Raw genomic sequence first — 24,416 nt, forward strand, 5'->3', positions numbered from 1 at the left:
GTCTGATCAGTCATTGCAGCAATTGGATACAAGAGTTTGGTAATTACTGCAATTCAATCTATCATTCAGTAAAGCAATTACAGGGCATCACTCGGCACAGTGATGTGGATAGCGCCAGGCTGCAGAGATTGGTTATTGCTAGAATCAGATGCAAGAGACAGGCAATTAGACTAATCAGGAGCTGAACATCTGTCATTACATTAGCCAGTTAGAGAACATCAATCATTACTGAAGTTGTGATTGATGACTTCGTATCATGACTTCAGTCACTACATTAGTCAGCAAATGTCTCTATCTAGCAGTCACATCTTCACAACCTCTTTTCTGCCTCTTTTTTCTCCAATCTCCCTGTTTGGATGGTGCTAAGTTATGCTGGGGCTCAGCTCCCTGGGGGCTGTAGTGTAAATGCCATTTTGTTCATTTTTTCATGGTATGTGGGCATTACTGGCAATGTCAGCATTTGCTGCCCATCCCAAATTACCCTTGAGAAGATGGTAGTGATCCACCTTCTTGAACCCCTATGTGATTGGTTCCTTACCCCTGATTAACACATATTGTTTCCTGACACAATATGTTGATAAGCCGACAAGAGGTGGGGCCACATTGGACTTGGTACTGGGTAATGAACCAGGCCAAGAGTTAGATTTGTTTGTGGGAGAGCACTTTGGAGATAGTGACCACAACTCGGTGTCCTTCATTATTGCAATGGAGAGGGATAGGGTCACACTGCAAGGCAAGGTTTGCAATTGGGGCAGGGGTAATTATGATGCGATTAGGCAAGAATTAGGGAGCATAAGATGGGAGCAGAAACTGTCAGGTATGGGCACAAATGAAAAGTGGAGCTTGTTCAAGGGACAAATACTGCGTGTCCTTGATAGGTATGTCCCTGGCAGGCAGGGAGGAAATGTCTGAGTGAGGGAGCCATGGTTCACAAAGAAGGTTGAATGTCTTGTCAAGAGGAAAAAGGAGGAGTATGTAAGGATGAAAAAACAAGGTTCAGTTGGGTCGCTTGAGTGTTACAAGGTAGCTAGGAATGAGTTAAAGAAAGGGCTCAAGAGAGCTAGGAGGGTGCATGAGAAGTCCTTGGCTGGTCGGATAAAAGAAAACCCCAAGGCTTTTTACTCTTGTGTGAGAAATAAAAGAATGACCAGAGTGAGGTTAGGGCCAGTTAAAGATAGTAGTGGGAACTTGTGCATGGAGTCAGAAGAGATAGGCGACGTGTTGAATGAATACTTTTCTTCGGTGTTCACAAAGGAGAGAGGCCATGTTTTTGAGGAGGAGTGCGTGATACAAGCTGATAGAATGGAGGAGTAGATGTTCTGAGGGAAGATGTATTAGCAATTTTGAAAAACCTGAGGGTGGATAAGTCCCCTGGGCCAGATATGGTATATCCTAGGATACTTTGGGAGGCAAGGGATGAGATTGCGGAGCCTTTAGCTTTGATCTTTGGGTCCTCACTGTCCACAGGAATAGTGCCAGAGGACTGGAGAGTGGCAAATGTTCCTCTTTTCAAGAAAGGAAATAGGAATGACCCTGGTAATTATAGGCCAGTTAGTCTTACTTTGGTGGTCGGTAAGTTAATGGAAAGGGTCCTGAGATAGGATTTATGACCATTTGGAAAGATTCAGTTTAATCTGGGATAGTCAGCACAGTTTCATGAGGGGTAAGTCCTGCCTCACAAATTTGATTGAATTCTTTGAGGAGGTAACTAAGTGTGTGGACGAAGGTAGAGCAGTTGATGTCATTTATATGGATTTTAGTAAGACGTTTGATAAGGTTCCCCATGGCAGGATCATGAAGAAGATAAGGAGGTGTGGGATAGAAGGAAATTTGGCCAATTGGATAAGTAACTGGCTGTATCATAGAAGACAGAGGGTGGTGGTGAAGGGAAAATTTTAAGACTGGAGACCAGTTACCATTGGTGTACCACAGGAGTCAGTGCTGGGTCCTCTGCTATTTGTGATTTTTAATCAATGACTTGGAGGAGGGGGCTGAAGGGTGGGTTCGTAAATTTGCTGACAACACCAAGATTGGTGGAGTAGTGGATGAGATGGAGGGCTCTTGCAGGCTGCAAAGAGACATTGATAGGATGCAGAGCTGGGCCAAAAGTGGCAGATAGAGTTTAACCCTGATAAGTGCGAGGTGATTCATTTTGGTAGGACAAACTTGAATGCAGATTACATGGTCAATGACAGGGTTCTAAGGAATGTGGAGGAACAGGGAGATCTTGGGGTTCATATCCACAAATTTCTGAAGATTGCCACTCAAGTGGATAGAGTCGTGAAGAAGGTTTATAGTATGTTAGCGTTTATTAACAGGAGGTTTGAGTTTAAGAGCCATGGGGTTATGCTGCAACTATACCGGATGTTGATGAGACCACATTTGGAATATTGTGTTCAGTTTTGGTCACCTCCCTATAAGAAGGATGTGGAAGCATTGGAGAGAGTGCAGAGGTAATTTACCAGGATGCTGCCTGGTTTGGAGGATAGGTCTTATGAGGAAAGCCTGAGGGAGCTGGGGCTTTTCTCTTTGGAGTGGAGGAGGATGAGAGGCGACTTAATAGAGGTTTATAAGATGATGAGAGGGATTGATAGAGTGGAGGTGCAGAGACTATTTCCTCGGGTGGATGTAGCTGTTACTAGGGGGCATAACTATAAGGTTCATGGCAGGAGATATAGAAGGGATGTCAGAGGTAGATTCTTTACTCAGAAAGTGGTTGGGGTGTGGAATAGACTGCTGCTGTGATAGTGGAGTTGGACACTTTAGGAACTTTCAAGCAGCTATTGGATAGGCACATGGAGTACACCAGAATTATAGAGAGGGGATAGCTTGATCTTGAGATTGGACGTAGCTTGTCACAACATTGAGGGCCAAAGGGCCTGTACTGTTCTAGGTTTCTGTGTGATGTAGATACATCCACAGTGCTGTTAAGAAGTGAGTGCCAGAGTGTGAGCCTCAATACTGAGTGAGGGAGGAATTGGAATGGAATTGCCACCAAACTGGACTCTAGCATCTCCATTTGTCTTTTCCAAATGGAGGTCACTCACTCACAACTGGAACTTGGGAATTTGACCAATTTCTGCCCTGCCTCACCACCACTGAGCCAAATTTAGTGCACCTCCTAGTTAGATTGAATAACAAGGCAACAATTGGTCTAAATTAAATTCACATTTGACACTTGATTTCTAGGTAGTGAACATCACCCATTTACACGTTTACACCCATTGCTCGGTAGCACCACCATAGACCAAGCTGGCCAGGTCCTAAAGGACATATCTGCATGACTGGGACTTCAGCAGGTGGCGAGGAAACCAACAAGAGGGAAAATTGTATTTGACCTCATCCTCACCAACCTGCCTGCTGCAGATACATCTGTCCATGACAGAGTTTTGGTAAGTGTGACCACCACACAGTTTATGTGGAGACAAAGTCCCAGCTTCACATTGAGGATACCTTCCATCTTGTTGTGTGACTCTACCACCATGCTAAATGGGATAGACTTTGAACACATTGAGCAACTCATGACGGCATCTATGACGTGCCTCAGCAGCAGCGGAACTGTACTTCAGCACGATCTGTAACCTCATGATCTGATATATCCCCCACTTTACCATTACCACCAAACCAGGGGATCAACCCTGGTTCAATAAAGAGTGCAGGAGGGCATGCCAGAAGCAGCACCAGGCATACCTAAAAATGAGCTATCAACCCAGTGAAGCTACCAAACAGGACTACTTTCTTGCCAAACAGCATTGGCAGCAAGGGGTAGACAGAGCTAAGCGATCACACAACCAAAAGATCAGATCTAAGCTCTGTAGTCTTGCCACATCCAGCCGTGAATGGTGGTGGACAATTAAACAACTCACTCCTCAATGATGGAGGAGCCCAGCACATCAATGCAAAGGATAAGGCTGAAGCATTTGCAAGAATTTTCAGCTAGAAGTGCTGAGTGGATGATCCATCTCGGCTTCCTCCAGAGGTTCCCAGGATCACAGGTGCCTGTCTCCAGCCAATTCAATACACTCCATGTGATATCAAGAAATGGCTGACTGGATACTGAAAAGACTATGGGCTTTGCCCATATTCCAACAATAGCCGTGAAGGCTTGTGCTCCAGAACTTGGTGCTCCTCTTGACAAGCTGTTTGAGTACAGCTACAACATTGGCATTTACCTAGCACTGTACAAAATTTCCCAGCTGTATGCTGTATACAAGAAACAGGACAAATCCAACCCAGCCAATTACTGCCCCATCAGTCCACTCTCAATCTTCATCAAGTGGTGGAAGGGATCATCAACAGTACTGTCAAATGGCACTAACTCAGCAAAAAGATGTGCAAGTTAGGTTGATTGGCTACGCTAAGAAATTGCCCCTTAGTGTCCAGGGTTGCAGACGTTACAGGAATTAGTGGGTATAATATGTAGGGGTATGGGGGTAGGGCCTGGGTGGGATTGTGTTCAGTGCAGACTCGATGGGCCGAAGGGCCTCTTTCTGCACTGTAGGGTTCTATGATTCTAAATTGATTCTAAAACTCATGGACACTCACTTTGGGCTCCTGACCTCATTACAGCCTTAGTTCAAATATGGACAAAAAACTGAATTTCAGAGGTGAGGTGAGAGTGACAACCCTTGACATCAGGCAGCATTTGACCAAGTATGGCATCAAGGAGTCCTATGAAACTGGAGTCAATGGGAATCAGGGGGAACGTTCTCTGTTGGTTGGAGTCCTACCTGGCACAAAGGAAGATGGTTGTGAGTGTTGAATGTCAGTCATCTCAGTGCCGGGACATCTCTGCAGGAGTTCCTCTGGGTAGTGTCCTAGGACCAACAATCTTCACCTGCTTCATCAATGACCTTCCCTCCGTCATAAGGTCAGAAGTGACGATACTCACTGATGACTGCACCATGCACAGTAGAATTCATGACTCCCTAGATTTTGAAAGAGTCCATGCCCAAATGTAGGATGACGTGGACAATATCCAGGCTTTTTTGACAAGTGGCAAGTAACATTTACACCACACCAGTACCAGACAATAACCACCTCCAGCAAAAGGGGATTTAACCATTGCCCCTTGATATTCAATGACATTACTATTGCTGAAGCCCCCACTATCAACATTCTGGGGGTTACCATTGACCATAAACTGAACTGAACTATCCATATAAATACTGTGGCTGCAAGAGCAGGTCAAAGGCTAGGAATTCTGCAGTGAATAACTCACTTCCTGACTCCACAAAACTTGTCCATTATCTACAAAGCACAAGTCAGGAATGTAATAGAATACTTTGCACTTGCCTGGATGAGTGCTACTCTGTCAAGACTCATCCAGGACAAAGCAGCCTCCCTGATTGACAACCCTTCCTCAAACATTCAATCCCTCCATCACTGACGAACAGTAGCAACCGTGTGGACCATCTACAAGATGCACTGCAGGAATTCACCAAGGTTGCTTAGGCAGCACCTTTCAAACCTACAACTACAACTATCTGGAAGGACAAGAGCAGCAGATGTGTGGGCCCGCCACCACCCGGAGGTTCGCCTCTAAGTCACTAGGAAATATAGTCACGTTCTTTCACTGCCACTGAGTCAAAATCATGGAATTCCCTAACAGTACATTGGGTGTACCTACACTCAGGGGCTGCAGTGGTTCAAGAAGGCAGTTCATCATCAACTTCTCAAGGGCAACCAGGGATTGGGCAATAAATACTGGCCTAGCCAGTAATGCCCTCATCCTGTAAATTAATTAAAAAAAAACACATTGGCAAGCTCAACACTTGAACATGCATGAGGCACTGTGAGCCATCTGCAGCAACAGAACTGTATTCAACCACAATCTGTAACCTTACTGCCCAATATATCCCTCAGTTCACCAATATTATTAAGGCATGGAATCAGCCCTTGTTCAATAAGGAGTGAGGTAAGCAAAACAGGAAGGACACCAGGCATACCTAAAAATGAGGTACCAAGTTGGTAAAGCAACAACACCCAAGATTATATCTGTGTCAAACACTGGAAACAGTGTCCCATAGACAGAACAAAGCAATCCCAAAAGAAGCAAATAGATCAAAGCTCTGCAGTCCTGCCATGTCCAGTCATAAACTGTAGTGGACAATAAAACAATTGACCAGAGGAGGTGTCTCCACAAACATGTCCATCCTCAGTGATTGGGGAACCCAGCACATCAATGCAGAAGACAAGGCTGAAGTGTTTGCAACCATTTTCAGCCCAATGTGGCAAGTGGATGATTCATTGTGGCAGCCACTTGAAACCCCAACACAGTCTGCAGGAAATTCGATTCACTTCACCTGATATCAAGAAACAGTTGAAGGCACAGGATATAACAAAGGCTATGAACCCTGACAACTTTCCAGCAATAGTATTGAAGATAGCTAACTGTGCCCCTAAGCTGTTCCAGTACAGTTACGACACTGGCACCCACCCGAGAATGTGAAAAACTGCTCAGGTACATCCTGTACACAAGAAACAAGACAAATGAAACCCAGCCAATTACCATCCCATTACTTTACTTCTAAACATCAGCAAAGTGTTGGAAGGTGTTGTTGACATTGTCATCAAATGGCACTTAGTCAGCAATAATCTGCTCATCAATGCTCAGTTTTGATTCTGCCAGGGTCACTTGACTCCAGATGTTATTTCAGCCTTGGATAAAGCATGGACTAAAGAGATGAATTTAGGGTGTAAAATTAAAGAGTGATGGCTCAACCATTTTCAGCTGTAACATCAATGGCCTTCCCTCCATCATATGGTCAGAAGTGGGGATGTTTGCTGATGATTCCATAGTGTTCAGCACCATTCATGGTTCCTCAGGTACTGAAGCAGTCTTTGCCCAAATGTGGCAAAACCTGTACAATATTCAGGTCTGGGCTGACAATTTGAAAGTAACAGTTGTGCCACACAAGTACCAGGCAATGATCATCTCTAACAAGTGAGAATCTAACCATCTCTGCTTGATGTTCAACTGCATGGTCATCACTCAATCTCAAACTATCAACATCCTAGGACTTACCACTGATGAGAAACCTAACTAGACCTGTCACTTAAATATAATGGCTACAAAAGCTGGGAATCCTATGGAGAGTGGCAAATCTGATAACTTCATAAAGCATTTCCATCATTCACAAGGCACAAGTAAGAAGTGTGATGGAATACACCATCCTGGATGACCTTTCCTGCACTAGCATTGGGTCAAAGTCATGGAACTCCCTCCCTAACAGTGCTCTGGCTGTATCTTCATTATATGGATGGTGGCAGTTCAAAATTGGCAAATTACCATCTCCTTAAGAGAAATTTCAGGATAGATAACAAATGCTGACCTTGCTGATGATGGCTGCATTGAATAACTAACAAATACACCAATAGATCAGTTCCTTCCTAAATTTCTCAGACTCTACAAAGAACATGTCCTGAAGATATTTTAGGCTCTTTTGGGTTGATTCTATTTTTATTGTCTGTTGTGCCAGTAACTTGTTCTGTCTACTTTGTATAATTAAACAAATAAATGCGATCACTAATGCCCAGAAGGATACATGTACCACTACCAGGTACTCATCTAAATCGCTTATTGTCTCGAACTGGACAATTGCCACCCATCTTTCACCGTCACTGGGTCAAATTTTGGAATGGCCTTCCTAACAGCTCCGTAACCACAGGAATGCCAATGGATGAAAAAGGCACTTCTTCCCACCTTCTCAGGGAATTTTAGATGGACAATATCTATGTAGTATAAGGGTCTGGGACATGCAGGTTAATGTGGGACTGGGGACGGTACTGCCCACCGAATGATGCAAAAAGACACATGACCCAGACCGAGGGTTAGTTGCACTGAGCAGAAATGTGTGAAAACCTGAATGTGGGGATCCTTGCCTCTACTTTTACTGTCTATATCTAGATAGTTACAGGTAGTTGATAAAGATGTGCTGTTAACATACAGAAGATAATAAAAGCTTCTTTAAGAGACACTATACTGTAACTGACACTCGCCCAGCATAGTGGCAGCTTAGGATCGAAGCTCTTAACCTCACTGAAATACTGAAAGGCTAAGAAAAATAAAAAAAACTTTCACAAAAATTCTGACCCAAGAGAAGGTTCCAACAGAAGCTAAAGATGCTGAGAGAAGTCCACCTGAAAACATTCCAAAGAGCCCGAGAGCAGAAGACGGAGATATTTGCTGCAGCAAGGGTTCTATTGAATGTCCCATGTAAGTCAAGCTTCAGGACAGAGAGTCCATAGATTCTACAGGGGTGAATTAAAGTTCTAGGCTGCAGCAAATCCTGAGAATTTCTTCATTAGCCCAGTGTCAGAAGCACCATTTGAACTAAACCTATTGCTAAATCCCAATTCCTGACTTTAAGCCAGATTTGGACTTCAGTTTTCAAATCTTCTCATTTTGCAGAACTGATTGTTCTATTCTCATTGCAGGTCCCAGAAACCCATAGTTATCAAACCAGCCTACTATCCATGAGATAACAACGCCTCAAGTGGAAATGGTACAACAGAGTGACCAGCAGTCTGAGAAGCCTCTACCTCTAATCATGATAATTGTACAGTTAGTCAATGCAACAACCACTTGCACACACAGCAGCTACCAGCTCGAATGCCATAACTGCAAGGGATGCTGGAACCTGGTAGCAGTCTCCCACATTAACAACAACTAACAGAAATAAGTGTACCACTAAACCTTCTTCTCGCCAATGGAACACTCTTCCTCATTGAGATGACCTACATGTTGAACGACAAAGAGAAAGAAGCACCAAGGAGACAAATTCAATGTTCATTCACCTTGCAAGAAATGATTTACAATGGCAGCAACCACTGATCAATACAACCACCAAACAGACCAACTGCAGTTCAACATGAAGCAACGGAAGAAGAGAATTAAAACATATCCAAAATACCAGTCCAAACTCCAAGCTGACAGAAAGAACTAAAACTAAAAAAAACCATCTCTCTAGTAAGATGGCAAATGAGATATGGAAGGGTTATAAATACCTGTAGACCGCCTGAACCCATAAATTCAAGGACTGGAAGTGGGGAGATGGGTGCAGTGCAGATGTTGTAATAGCGTGAATACAGTAATCACAATAATGTGGTAACAGCAATGTAACAGCACGAAACTGCTGACAATGTCAAGCAGAAAAGAACAAAGAAAATTACAGCACAGAAACTGGTCTTTTGGCCCTCCAAGCCTGCACCAACCATGCTGCCCAATTGAATTAAAACCCCCTACCCTTCCAGGGACCATAATCCCTCTATTCCCATCCTATTTATCTATTTGTCAAGATGCCCCTTAGAAGTCATTATTGTACCTGCTTCCACTACATCTCCCAGCAGCAAGTTCCAGGCACCTACCATCCTCTGTGTAAAAAACTTGCGCTTGTACATCTCCTTTAAACCTTGCCCCTCAAACCTTAGACCTATGCTGCCTAGTAATTGACTCATCCATCCTGGGGAAAAGCTTTTGACTATCCACTCTGTCCACGCCCCTCATAATCTTGTAGACTTATATCAGGTCGCCCCTCAATTTCCATCATTCCAGTGAGAACAAACTAAGTTTCTCCAATCTCTCCTCACAGCTAATGCCCTCCATACCAGGCAACATCCTGGTGAATCTTTTCTATACTCTCTCCAAAGCCTCCACATCTTTCTGATAGTCTGGCGACCAGAAATGAACACTATATTCCAAGTACAGCCTAACTCAGGTTCTATAAAGCTGCAACATGACATGCCAATTTTTAAACTCAATACCCCGGCTGATGAAGACAAGCATGCCATATGCCTACTTGACAACCTTCTTCACTTGCGTTGCCATTTTCAGTGACATGGGTACCTGTACGCCCAGATCCCTCTGCATATCAGTACTCTTAAGGGTTCTGCAATTTACTGTATATAGCCTATCTGTGTTAGACCTTCGAAAATGCACTTCCTCACGTTTGTCCAGATTAAACTCCACCTGCCATCTCTCCGCCTAAGTCTCCAACTGATCTATATCCTGCTGTATCCTTTGATGGTCCTCATCGCTATCCACAAATCCACCAACCTTTGTGTGGTCCGCTAACTTACTAATCAAAGAATTATATTTTCCTCCAAATCATTTATATATATTAAAAACAGCAAAGGTCCCAGCACTAATCCCTGAGGAATGTCACTTGTCACAGCTCTCCATTCAGAAATGTACCTTTCCACTGCTACCCTCTGTCTTCTGTGACCGAGCCAGTTCTGTGTCCATCTTGCCAGCTCACCTCTGACCCCATTTGACTTCACCTTCTACACCAGTCTGCCATGAAGTACCTTGTCAAAGGCCTTACTAAAATCCATGTAGACAACATCCACTACCTTACCCTCATCAATCATCGTCATTACATCCTTGAAAAACTCAATCAAGTTAGTGAGGCATGAATTTTCCTTCATAAAACCATGTTGCCTCTCACTAATTTGTCCAGTTATTTCCAAGTGGGAGTAAATCTTGTTTCAAAGAATCCTCTCTAATAATTTCCCTGCCACTGATGTCAGGCTTACCGGCATGTAATTACCTGGATTATCTTTGCTACCCTTCATAAACAAAGGAACAACATTGGCTTTTCTCCAATTCTCTGGGACCTCCCCTACAGCCAGTCAGGGTACAAATATTTCTCTCAAGGTCCCAGCAATTTCCTCCCTTGCTTCTTTCAATATTCTGGAGTATATCCCATCAGTCCTGAGGACTTGTCTACCTTAATGTTTCTCAAGTACGTCAATACCTCCTTTTTGATCTCAACATGACTCGAACTATCTACGCACCCTTTCCCAGACTCATTATCTACCAGTCCTTCCCTTTGGTGAATACTGACGCAAAGTGCTCATTTAATACCTCACCCATTCACTCTGGCTGGAGGAAATGAACCAGTGAATTTCATATACATTGGATAAAGACTTTGGGTGAGGTGTAGCATAAAGGTCTAGCACATATAAGGTTAATGTAGGACTGTCCGCACAGTGATGTAAGAAGGCACATGATCCAGACCCAGGGTCAATGTGTGTTGAGCAGGGATGTGTGATGACCTAGACATGGAAATTATTCCTTGCTTGTACCTTTACTCTATGTAGGTAGTCACAAGTAGTTAATAAGGACCTACTGAAGAATGCAAAGACTTCTTTAAGAGGCACCATTCTGTAATTAACACCCTCCCAACATATGCTGACTTTGCAAGAAAGGTTTCTGGATGAATTAGAATGTAATATTAGGTAGCAGCTTGCTCAAGCCCATTCAGTACACATATATATTTGACTTTTAACAGGAGTCCTCGCTCAGGATGTTAGGGAAGGTTGGTGAGGATTCAACTTCTGCCCCACAATCTATAGTAGAAAGAAGTGTGCCCTCTACTGGCAGGTGACAGAGTGACACATGTTCTCCGGCCATCAATTTCTTTATGCTTTAGTAGTTCATCAGGGCAGGGTTTAAATGTCAGAAATGGAGACATGTCAACAACATTCTAGCTAGTGTGGGTATTTAAAACGCACACTTCTGACAGTGAAAGGCCACAAATTTCAAATTGCTGAACTAACTGCTTGTTGACATTTTTTTTCCCCAGCTGTGTTACTTCCCAAGACGTGTGTTGGAAGCAAAATTTGAACCAACTAAAATACTTTGTTTGTTACAAATTATATTGTACCAGCCCTGGGAGTGTTTGATGGGACAGTGTTGAGGGAGCTTTACTCTGCATCTAACCTATGCCGTACCTGATCTGGAAGTGTCTGACAGTTAGATGTCTCACATCACCAGGTTAAAGTCCAACACGTTTATTTGTAGCAATCGCCACTAGCTTTCGGAACTGGCTATTCCTTCGTCAGGTGGATAGGAGTTCTGATCACAAACAGGGCATGTAAAGACACAAGCTCAATTTACATGAATAATGTTTGGAATGTGTCTTTACAGCTAATCAAGTCTTAAAGGTCCAGACAATGTGAGTGGAGAGAGCATTAAGCACAGGTTAAAAAAATGTGTATTGTTTCCAGACAGGAAAGTTAGTGAGATTTTGGAACAGCTTTCAGAACAGTCAGTTCCAAAAGCTAGTGGTGTTTGCTACAAATAAACCTGTTGGACTTTAACCTGGTGTTGAGAGACTTCATACTGTGTTTCCCACAGTCCAACGCCGCATCTCCACATAGTGTTTGATGGGACAATGTAGAGGGTGCTTTACTCTGTATCGAATCCTATGCTATACCTGTCCTGGGAGTGTCTGTTTGGGACAGTGTAGAAGTAGCTTTACTCTCTACTTAACCCGTGCTGTACCTGACATGGAAGTATTTGATGGTATATTACAGAGGGAACTTTTGTCTGTACCTCACCCATGTTGTATATGCATGGGAGTGGTTGATGGGACATTTTAGAAGAAATGTTTCTCTATATCTAATCCCATATTGTGCCTGATCTGCAAAGGCATCTCACTCTTTCTCTTAAGCAGATTTTCAAATTTTATACTTGATCTGACAGTGAATTCATTTAGGAAAGCAAATTTTACATAATCTTTCCTCAAGGATTTAAAAGTATTGAATTGAGTCCATGCAGGTTATAGCAGGTTATACCAGATCTGTGGAATTAACTGGCTTGAAGAGCTGAATAATCTTCACCCATCTCATGCTTTATGGTTGTAAATGGTTTTTACATAGACATTATTGCTATGCTTCTTCAATCATTCTTAACATGAACTTCACCTATCTAAGGCAAAGCGGTCTGCATCCATCTCAAGAACATTCTGTCCATCAAATCTTATTAATGGAGACTTAATTGAAGGGAGTCATTAAGTACAAACACATTGCCATAGTCTTTCACAAAATAATGTAAACTACTTCACTGCCAGGCATCTATAAAAGACAAATTACTTTCTTCAATTCTGTCTTTGTTTTAGGTATATACTTATCTCTTTTCATACAAAGCCAAAGAGGCAGAATGTATAGCAGTGTTGGGTTCATCACTAAACTGGGAATGTTCCAAATATTGTTTAAAGCGTGGGTGGAATAAAGAAGGCATCAATGACTGACTGGTTGGCCAGATTGGTCTTTGTTAATCCTTTACATTTCTATGTTCCACCCAGATAGCTTCTTCATATCAGAGACAACTGAAGTGATGAGCGTTCCATCATGCTCCTCATGTACATCTTGGTGGTGGGATGATTTAATGGAGCCACTTTCTGTGGAGCATCCTTACCTCTCAAAGTGATTTCAGTGTGTCTGGTCCACTTACGTTTCAGGTCAATGGCGGGATGATCTTGATGGTGGAGGACTTAGTTACCATTATTAAATTAAACAGATAAGAGAATATAATGGAGCCTGATCTCCTTCTGTCATCTGCCTATCTATATGACCACATTCACTTCAATACCAGGTTTTGTAACAAGTCCTTTATATCACATGACTGACAAATATCCATATTTACAACATCCACCATATTCCTTTTGATCCATGGCCTTGGACTTTCTTAAAAGGTGAAATTAAATTAGTCAGTCAGGGCCTATCTTATCAAGGTGTGGTTAAAGTGTTCTCTGATGTAATGAACTCACACTTTATCTACAATCTCTTTTCTTTTGCTGTCTTTTAAATCTCTAATTTTCTTCTATATTATCCCCTGTAGATTTATCACATTTTTAGAACTCATTTTTGCTCCAACATTTATATTCTCTAAGAATGAATTTAGTTTCCATCTTACTCATTTTATGTATCTCCCTATAACTAGTCCATTATTTATCAGCAGGTAGCACTCTTAGCTTTGAGTCACAAGGTTCTGGGTTGACGTCCCACTCCAGGCCTTAATTTAGGCTGACACCCAAGTGAGGTATTGAGTAGGTGAAGCATTGCTGCAATTGCAGTCTTTCAGATTAAACATTAAAATTAAGTCGCATCTACCTGTTTGGGTGGATGTAAAGATTCCATGGCATTTTTTCAAAGAAGACCAGGGGAATTATCCCCACTGTTCTGGCCAATATTTACCTGTCAATCAACATCGCAAAAAACAGAAAATCTGGGTCGAAGTTTTCTGGCTGTTCCGGTTAGTGGGATCTTCCTGTCCTGCCAATGTCAACCCCTGCCCACCCTCTGCCCCAGTTTCCCAGGAGCGGAAGGTGAGAACAAAGAGAAAATCCTTTGACATCCATAATGGACCATCTCCTCTACCAAAAAAAATACCTTTGGGGTGGGGGGAATCCTGTCCCTGGTCTTTTTCATTTTGCTGTCAGTGGGAGTTGTCTGCCTGTAGATTGGCTGCTGTATTCCCCCTACAGTCTACCTTCTACACATTTCATTTCACCCAGATGAAGCAAAGTCTTCAATAAGTTTATAAACTTGTGTCCCTTTATGTTTAGTATTGCTCCCGGCTCCCAGACTATTACTTCTCATGTTTCCATAGAAACACCTTTCCCAGTCTATACAACTCTTGAGAATGCCATCTTCCCTTCTATATTTTTCTTCTTTGTTCTTCGATCTATCTCCTTAACTTCTGTCCAGAAGTATTTCCATCTCTGCAGGCAATGATGTGCTCTGAATATTCTGGAATGTATCGCGTGCTCTGGCAATCAAGTGATATCAGACCAAAGCTTGGTATCACGTTCATCATCACTAAGCTTTCTTGGCATGCAAAGCTATCACAAACACCAAGGGCTGGACAATCCCATCTCTAACAGCGTGGGCTAAGATTCCTAGCAGGTTTCTGTGAAGTAACTAGACAAAACAGCTCATCAGTTTACAAACATCAATGATTTTGTGTCTCAGTCTCCACATCTTCATTGTCTCTTTCATGATTAGTTTCCTGTCTGAACCTCACTGCCAAGTATTCTCAACCTAAACCACTCAAATCCCTTCATTTAGAGCCTATGAGTCAATGCTGGGTGTTCATTGTTATACACGTAGGTTTCAAAGAGTCTCATTTTCTTCTACCTCCAGTCTGTCGGAGCCTCAGTATGGGGCCTCATCCTCCCCATGACCTCAGCCACAGGTCCCCCATTGGTCATTACATTGATAACTATGGTCCCTCACAAATTGAGTTTCCACTCATTCTTTCCATTCTCCTTTTAAAAGATCCCTTACATTCAATCAGAAAGTACTTCCCATCTTTTTGTTTCCTCCTGCTGCCTTGTAACTTTCATTTTGCCAACTTCCTTTGCTTCAGTCCCTTCAGTTCTGGCCATTGAAATTCCTCTCTTTTCCCAGCTCCCATTTCAGCACCATCCCTCCCATCCTAACATCATCCCTCTCCCCACATCCCACAGTATCACCTCAACATCACACCCCACGCCCCCCCACCCCATGCCATTTTCCTACATTTGCGGATTTTTTCCAAAGATGACAAATGGTACTGAGCAAAGTCAAGGAGAAAACTATGGGGGATCATAAGGATTATTGGTGGAGTGTAAGTATTAAAAGAGGAGTGCAAGATCTGCAAATGAGAGGAGAGATAGAGATTAAGACAGACATGTAGAAAGAGAGGGTAGAATGAAGAAATGAGCTAGAGGAAAACAGAAGCGTGGGACCAATAGCAAAAGTGAAAAGTGCAAGAGAAATAGAAAGGCAGGGCTCAATTAACAGCTCAGGAAGATTTTGACTAGCATCCAGTTTGTAACTCACTCCGGGATATTCAGTATTCTATATATAAACAACTCAAATCCCTTGATTAGATTCCAGTTTGTAACTCACTCCCAGCTTTTCATTATTCTATGCATGAACTGTCTCAAGTCCCCAATTAGATTCCATTCAATACCCTGGGTATTCAGTATTCTATATATAAACCACCCAAACCCTTCAATTAGATTCCACTCTGTAACTCACTCCCGGGTATCCATTATTCTAAATATAAACCATCCCAGATCCCGTGATTAGATTCCAGCCTATAACTCACTCCTGAACAAGCTCCAGTAGGCTTCAGAGCTGTGCAGAAAGCTGGAATCTCCTACACATCCTATGCAAAAGTCATCCCCTTTAAATCACACAAATGTGCAACCACACAAAACAATCTGGGGGCCAGTGCACGTAAGTGTTTCAACAGAAATGAATTTTTTGATGTGTTGCTCTCAAATATCCATTATTCTATATATAAACCAAACCCCTTGATTTAATTCCGATAGGTAACCTACTCCTGAATATCCATTATTCCATAAGTGAAGCAGATAAACCTTTTGGTTTAAGTTCAACCTGTCATTCATTCAAAGGGTGTCGATTATTTTATATACAAACCATATGAAGCATTTGATTATATTCTTTGAAGTTGACTCCCTGGGTGTCTGTTATTTTATATATAAACCATACGAGTCCCTTGATTAAATTCCAGCCTGTAACTCATTTTCAAGCTGCCTGTTATTTTATATATAAACCATCTGAAGTCCTCGATTTGATTCCATCCTGTACCTCACTCTTTCTAAATGTTAATCTATATAGAAACCATAAAAACTCTGTTTATTTCTAACCTGTAACTTAACTCCCAGGGTGTCTGTTATTGCAGCTATAAACAACCTGAATACCTCAGTTGCATCGCTGTCAGTAACTCAATCCTTGGGAACGCAATTCTCTGATGATATTAAGATTCAAATAGAAATCCAAATTCTTTAAGAAAGCAGCAAGGTAAAATTGAGCCTGTTTCAGAACATCAGGACCTGCATGCTGTCTCTGCTGTGGCTCGCCCACTTACACGCTCACCCCCTGTACATTCATTCACATGAACACTTGCCCACCTGTCTGTAGGCTCACTTGCTGGCTAGCTTACCTGAGGGTTCACTTACCTGTTGACTGTCTGGCACATTTATTATTTGTTCCAATCCCTTTTCCACCGGCAGAGCTTTTCTTCCCGTGGTTTTCACAAGACTGCGATCAGACTGCACCAACTTAAACAAGACAAAGTCGACACACAAGGTAACGGTCAGGAGCACTGCGAGTGAGGCCGCCATTTGACTCTATTGACTGCAGCAAGACAACAATATACATAAATAAAATATTATGAGTTTATGCTTTTTCCTTTCTCAAGAGAATGGGTTTGATTTGCTTCGCTGCTTCTGAATCGAAGATTTTAGATTGGTTTTACACTGGGATTTACAGGTTCACAGAGCAGCCCAAGACTCACTTTCAGTTGAACCTCACTTTTGAAGATTTTCCTCTACATGTTGTTATTTTCAATCCATAAGCTACGTCCTTGAATAAGCTCATAAAAAACTTCCAAGGAAAAGGATCTTTCTTTGATGTTCCTATTTTCCTAGAAGCAACATTCACATGTGTCTCGAATCACAAATCGTGGGCTTGGGTTTGATTGTGTCTTTAGATAAAAATTCAAAGAGAACTGATGTCCCACTGCCTTAAAGAAGAGCTTTGGAAAGGCACTCTTGTTGCAAACTCAGTTCAGGCAAATGTACACTTTCCACATCATTCTTAACAATGAAACCTGGAGAGAGCCTTGCTTTGAGAATCAGCCTTCTCTCTGAGGCAATGACGAGTCCTGTTGATGATTGCCTGCTCTCTTAGCCTCAGGTGACAGTGCTGTCCTGGCATATTCTGCCTCCCATCTCCTTGGATTGAACATGTAAAGAGTTTCTCTCTGCTTCTCTCTGTCTCTCTCTCTCTCTCTCTCTCTGCCTCTTGTGGCGTTGCCCTGTGTAAATATCTGACCTTCTGTCAAGCTGATGCTCCGGTTCCCGCCTCAGCCCTGCCAGACAACAACAGGCTGCTTCTCATTCCACACCTACTTCAAGTTACAGGACTTAACTCTGTAAGAGCCACACTGCTCAGCAATACCATTTCTTGTCATCTTTCACACACACTTCATTCCCATCCGATCGCCTGAATGCAATTCGATTTCAGCTCCTGAATGTACACAATGCACCTAAGTTAAAAGGAATGATTCAGCTCTGTCTAGCACTATTGGTTTAATATATGTCTCAATATTAGCTCCTGTGCTTTGCACAGTCAGTTTTATCCTGAATCCGACCATGGACAATATGGGAAGAGGCCGTTATCTTTGTTAATTCCTCCCATTATTGATCACTGGGATTGACACTGAAATATAAATCTTCCGACTGCACTCTCCTAACGTAGACCCTTAGCTGCTGGAAGCATTCATCAAAATCGTGACTGCAGCCAATTACCGTGAATTCATATATAAGGAAATCATGGACTGTGTGATTTCTCCATCACACAGAGGAGATACAAACCTTTAATCGATTAGCTACTGTCACCAATGTTTGAGAAGGACCAAGGTGGAATAGTTCCTGAGCACTGACAATGCTTCCATGAGGGCACTGCATTAGCAGAATGACTGACAAAATGCACAGGAGGAGGTTGGGCAGAACTTTGGTATGAGTATTTCAACATGAAGTGTGCTGCAGGCAGAGCAGGAACAGTGAAAGGAGAGGGAGGGCTTGAATCCCAATGCGAATGACGGCAATTGTTCAATGTATAAAAAAGCAGCCAGGATGGGAAACAAAGGGACGAATAGAAACTGCTGTCCAGGAACACTCCACAGAGTCACTTTGTGAAACACAGTGAGCTATTATGCATTGGTGGTTCTCAAATGTTTCCATCTGTGGACAGCTTATGTGGGATAAACGACTCCAAGGACCACCTACTGATCCTACCCTTCCAACTTTACCTCAGCACAGAGACAGAGAAACAGCTAACATTTTGAGTTGAATTGGACTCTTCTTCAGGTCTGAAGGATGAAGGAAGTATGATGGGGTTTAATGGTGTTGAAAGGGGGCATATGGGGAAGAATGAAAAGGAAGATCTGAGATAGGATTGAGAGATTAAATGGCAGAAATGTAATGAAACAGAAGTAAAACAGAAGTGTGGGAAACGGGCTTAAAATATCTCAGACTGCAGATGGCCTAAATGTTTTGTCATACTGTTCATCACCCAGTTCACAATGAAGCTTTTGGCTAATTTGGCAAAATGATTGATGTGAAATGGGATGCACATTCCCAGCATTGGCTGGTTTGACTTTGGCACAATGGTGATGATAGCATATTTCCACTGGCTGGGAACTTTGCCAACTTGGTATGGTTTGTTGAGAACTGAATGTGAGTGGATGTAGACCTGTGAACATTTGCCCCTTACTTTCCCATAAAAGTCAAAAGAAATGTGACTGAACCTAATTCAATATCTTTTCATCCAAGGGCTGTGGTCATCACTGACAAAGACATTGCCCATCCATAGTTGTCCTGAAACTGAATGGTTACCAGGCTACTTCTGAGGGCATTAAGATGAACCATGTTGGAATGGGACTGCAATCAAATAGAGGTCAGACCTAGTAAGGAGAGCAGATTAAAGAACATTAACAAGCCAGTTAGGTTTTGTAATGGTCTCAATAGTGACCGTGGTGAGATCCATTGGTTAATTCCCAATTAAAGTCGGACCCTCACAAGTTCCAGCAAGGTAAACTGACCTTGATTCCTTATGGCTCCTGTGGCCTTCCATGGGGGCAGATGCTTGTTGCCATCTGAAACACGCCATGAATTCACTTCTAGATAGAGATCTGGTCATAGAATCATAGAGTTGCAGAGTGGAGAAAAGGTGCTTTGGCTCATCAAGTCTACACAAACAATAATTACCACTGTCATCTGTAGGTTTCTGGTACCTGTAGGTTGTACCCAATATTGATCCCATGCTCAGTCTTTCTCACCTGCCTTTACCATCCTGTACCCACTAAAGAAACTCACATGTCCTCACCATCCTGTACCCACCACAAACTGAATAAACTAACCTGCCCTCACCATCCTGTACCCACCAAACACAAAATGAACTAACCTGCCCTCACCATCCCAAACCCACCAAACACTAAATAAACTCACCTGCCTGCACCATCCTGTACCAATTACATCCCAGCCTTTGAAGTTTATTTATTAGTCACAAATAAGGCTTACATTAACACTTCAATGAAGTTACTGTGAAATTCCCCTAGTCACCACTCTCCAGCACCTGTTTGGGTCAATGCACCTAACCAGCACATCTTTCAGACTACGAGAGGAAACTGGAACACCTGGAGGAAAGCCATGCAGACACAGGGAAAATTGCAAACTCCACAAACAGTATTTGAACCTGGGTCCCTGGCGCTGTGAAGCAGCAGTGCTAAACCATCATCCCACCCATGCCACAAATGCTTCCACCATTTGAGTGAATTGGGTCGGTTGCTGGCTCCGTGGACAAAGCCTGGACAACAGCTCCCATATTGACATTGGAGGTACAAATAACAAGCATGAGAATATAAAAGCCAATGCAAGACAAAAAGAATGTACATTCGGTATAACTGAAGACAGTAACAAAATGTAAAACATCACATAACTTAATGGAATCAATTTCTTAGGAATTTAGCAGCTATTTCTCATTCAGTAATAAACTCACTTAAGGCAAATAGGCAGGAGTGATGTTGTCCCTGGGTACTAAGTGCACCGTTTGAGAAATGTCATGGTGGGTGGCGTCCTAATGGTTGTGTTGATGGCAGTGTCAATGGCAGTGTTGCCAGCAGTATTGATGGCAGTTTCGATGGCAGCACTGTTAGCAGTGTTCATGGCAGACTTGAAGGCAGTGTTGATGGCAGCGTTGATGGCAGAGTTGATGGCAATGTCGATGGCAGTGTTAGTGGCAGTGTGGGTGGCAATGTTGACGGCAGTGTTGACAGCAGTGTTGTTGGCACTGTTGCTGGCAGTGTTGTTGGCATTGTTGCTGGCAGTGTTTCTGGCAGTGTTGATGACAGTGTTTCTGGCAGTGTTGATGGCAGGGTGGGTGACAGTGTGGGTGGCAATGTTGCTGGCAGTGTTGATGTCAGTGTTGCTGACAGTGTTGTTGGCAGTATTGAGGGCAATGTTATTGGCAGTGTTGATAATGTGTTGATGGCAGTGTTGATGGAAATGTTGTTGGCAGAGTTGTTTGACGTGTTGATGGCGGTGTTGCTGGGAGTGTTCATGGCAGTATTGATGTCAATGATGATGGCAGTGTTGTTGACAGTGTTGATGTCAGTGTTGATGGTAGTGTTGATGACAGTGTTGATGGAAGTGTTGTTGACAGTGTTGATGGAAGTGTTGTTGGCAGTGTTGATGGAAGTGTTGATGGAAGTGTTGTCGACAGTGTTGTCGACAGTGTTGCTGGAAGTGTTGATGGAAGTGTTGATGACAGTGCTGATGGAAGTGTTGTTGACAGTGTTGATGGAAGTGTTGATGACAGTGTTGATGGAAGTGTTGATGGAAGTGTTGTTGGCAGTGTTGTTGACAGTGTTGATGGCAGTGTTGTTGGCAGTGTTGATGACAGGGTTGATGGAAGTGTTGTTGACAGGGTTGATGGAAGTGTTGTTGACAGTGTTGATGGAAGTGTTGTTGACAGTGTTGATGACAGTGTTGATGGAAGTGTTGTTGACAGTGTGATGGAAGTGTTGTTGACAGTGTTGATGACAGTGTTGATGGAAGTGTTGTTGACAGGGTTGATGGAAGTGTTGTTGACAGTGTTGATGGAAGTGTTGTTGACAGTGTTGATGACAGTGTTGATGGAAGTGTTGTTGACAGTGTTGATGGAAGTGTTGTTGGCAGTGTTGTTGACAGTGTTGATGGCAGTGTTGTTAGCAGTGTTGATGACAGTGTTGATGGAAGTGTTGTTGACAGTGTTGATGACAGTGTTGATGGAAGTGTTGTTGACAGGGTTGATGGAAGTGTTGTTGACAGTGTTGTTGACAGTGTTGATGGAAGTGTTGATGACAGTGTTGATGGAAGTGTTGTTGACAGTGTTGATGGAAGTGTTGTTGACAGTGTTGATGACAGTGTTGATGGAAGTGTTGTTGACAGTGTTGATGGAAGTGTTGTTGACAGTGTTGATGACAGTGTTGATGGAAGTGTTGTTGACAGGGTTGATGGAAGTGTTGTTGACATTGTTGTTGACAGTGTTGATGGAAGTGTTGTTGACAGTGTTGATGGAAGTGTTGTTGACAGTGTTGATGACAGTGTTGATGGAAGTGTTGTTGACAGGGTTGATGGAAGTGTTGTTGACAGTGTTGATGGAAGTGTTGTTGACAGTGTTGATGACAGTGTTGATGGAAGTGTTGTTGACAGTGTTGATGGAAGTGTTGTTGGCAGTGTTGTTGATAGTGTTGATGGCAGTGTTGTTAGCAGTGTTGATGACAGTGTTGATGGAAGTGTTGTTGACAGTGTTGATGGAAGTGTTGTTGACAGTGTTGATGACAGTGTTGATGGAAGTGTTGTTGACAGGGTTGATGGAAGTGTTGTTGACAGTGTTGATGACAGTGTTGATGGAAGTGTTGATGACAGTGTTGATGGAAGTGTTGTTGACAGTGTTGATGGAAGTGTTGTTGACAGTGTTGATGACAGTGTTGATGGAAGTGTTGTTGACAGTGTTGATGGAAGTGTTGTTGACAGTGTTGATGGAAGTGTTGTTGGCAGTGTTGTTGACAGTGTTGATGGCAGTGTTGTTAGCAGTGTTGATGACAGTGTTGATGGAAGTGTTGTTGACAGTGTTGATGGAAGTGTTGTTGACAGTGTTGATGTCAGTGTTGATGGAAGTGTTGTTGACAGTGTTGATGGAAGTGTTGTTGGCAGTGTTGTTGACAGTGTTGATGGCAGTGTTGTTAGCAGTGTTGATGACAGTGTTGATGGAAGTGTTGTTGACAGGGTTGATGGAAGTGTTGTTGACAGTGTTGATGACACTGTTGATGGAAGTGTTGTTGACAGTGTTGATGGAAGTGTTGTTGACAGTGTTGATGACAGTCTTGATGGAAGTGTTGTTGACAGGGTTGATGGAAGTGTTGTTGACATTGTTGTTGACAGTGTTGATGGAAGTGTTGTTGACAGTGTTGATGGAAGTGTTGTTGGAAGTGTTGTTGACAGTGTTGATGGAAGTGTTGTTGGCAGTGTTGTTGACAGTGTTGATGGAAGTGTTGTTGACAGTGTTGATGGAAGTGTTGTTGACAGTGTTGATGACAGTGTTGATGGAAGTGTTGATGGAAGTGTTGATGGAATTGTTGATGGTAGTGTTGAAGGAAGTGTTGACGGAAGTGTTGATAGTAGTGTTGATGACAGTGTTGATGGAAGTGTTGATGACAGTGTTGATGGAAGTGTTGATCGTAGTGTTGATGACAGTGTTGATGGAAGTGTTGATGGAAGTGTTGATGACAGTGTTGATGGAAGTGTTGATGACAGTGTTGATGGAAGTGTTGATGGAAGTGTTGATGGAAGTGTTGATGGTAGTGTTGATGACAGTGTTGATGGAAGTGTTGATGATAGTGTTGATGGAAGTGTTGATGACAGTGTTGATGGAAGTGTTGATGGAAGTGTTGATGACAGTGTTGATGGTGGTGTTGATGGAAGTGTTGATGACAGTGTTGATGGAAGTGTTGATGACAGTGTTGATGGTAGTGTTGATGGTAGTGTTGATGGAAGTGTTGATGGAAGTGTTGATGGAATGGTTGATGGTAGTGTTGAAGGAAGTGTTGATGGAAGTGTTGATAGTAGTGTTGATGACAGTGTTGATGGAAGTGTTGATGGAAGTGTTGATGACAGTGTTGATGGAAGTGTTGATGACAGTGTTGATGGAAGTGTTGATGGAAGTGTTGATGGAATTGTTGATGGTAGTGTTGAAGGAAGTGTTGATGGAAGTGTTGATAGTAGTGTTGATGACAGTGTTGATGGAAGTGTTGATGACAGTGTTGATGGAAGTGTTGATGACAGTGTTGATGGAAGTGTTGATCATAGTGTTGATGACAGTGTTGATGGAAGTGTTGATGGAAGTGTTGATGGTAGTGTTGAAGGAAGTGTTGATGGAAGTGTTGATGGAAGAGTTGATGGAAGTGTTGATGGAAGTGTTGATGGAATTGTTGATGGTAGTGTTGAAGGAAGTGTTGATGGAAGTGTTGATAGTAGTGTTGATGACAGTGTTGATGGAAGTGTTGATGACAGTGTTGATGGAAGTGTTGATAGTAGTGTTGATGACAGTGTTGATGGAAGTGTTGATGGAAGTGTTGATGACAGTGTTGATGGAAGTGTTGATGACAGTGTTGATGGAAGTGTTGATGGAAGTGTTGCTGGAAGTGTTGATGGTAGTGTTGATGGAAGTGTTGATGGAATTGTTGATGGCAGTGTTGAAGGAAGTGTTGATGGAAGCGTTGATAGTAGTGTTGATGACAGTGTTGATGGAAGTGTTGATGGAAGTGTTGATGACAGTGTTGATGGAAGTGTTGATGACAGTGTTGATGGAAGTGTTGATGGAAGTGTTGATGGAAGTGTTGATGGAAGTGTTGATGACAGTGTTGATGGAAGTGTTGATGACAGTGTTGATGGAAGTGTTGATGTTAGTGTTGATGGTAGTGTTGATGGAAGTGTTGATGGAAGTGTTGATGGAATTGTTGATGGTAGTGTTGAAGGAAGTGTTGATGGAAGTGTTGACAGTAGTGTTGA

The 24,416-nt window shown here is 42.7% G+C and overlaps 1 protein-coding gene across 1 annotated transcript in view; it reads right to left on the reverse strand.

Moving 5' to 3' along the window:
* Nucleotides 1–16,925, reverse strand: part of LOC145341409 (erythroferrone-like) — an 88,794-nt gene extending 71,869 nt beyond the window's left edge. The window contains exon 1 of the mRNA XM_080186348.1: nucleotides 16,761–16,925. Within this exon, the coding sequence (XP_080042474.1) occupies nucleotides 16,761–16,925 (165 nt within the window). The remainder of the gene's footprint in view (nucleotides 1–16,760) is intronic.
* Nucleotides 16,926–24,416: the final 7,491 nt, after the last annotated feature.

The sequence above is a fragment of the Carcharhinus amblyrhynchos genome, chromosome 3, assembly GCF_965287045.1.
Source record: "Carcharhinus amblyrhynchos chromosome 3, sCarAmb.v2.hapA, whole genome shotgun sequence".
Classification (NCBI taxonomy): Eukaryota; Metazoa; Chordata; class Chondrichthyes; order Carcharhiniformes; family Carcharhinidae; genus Carcharhinus; species Carcharhinus amblyrhynchos.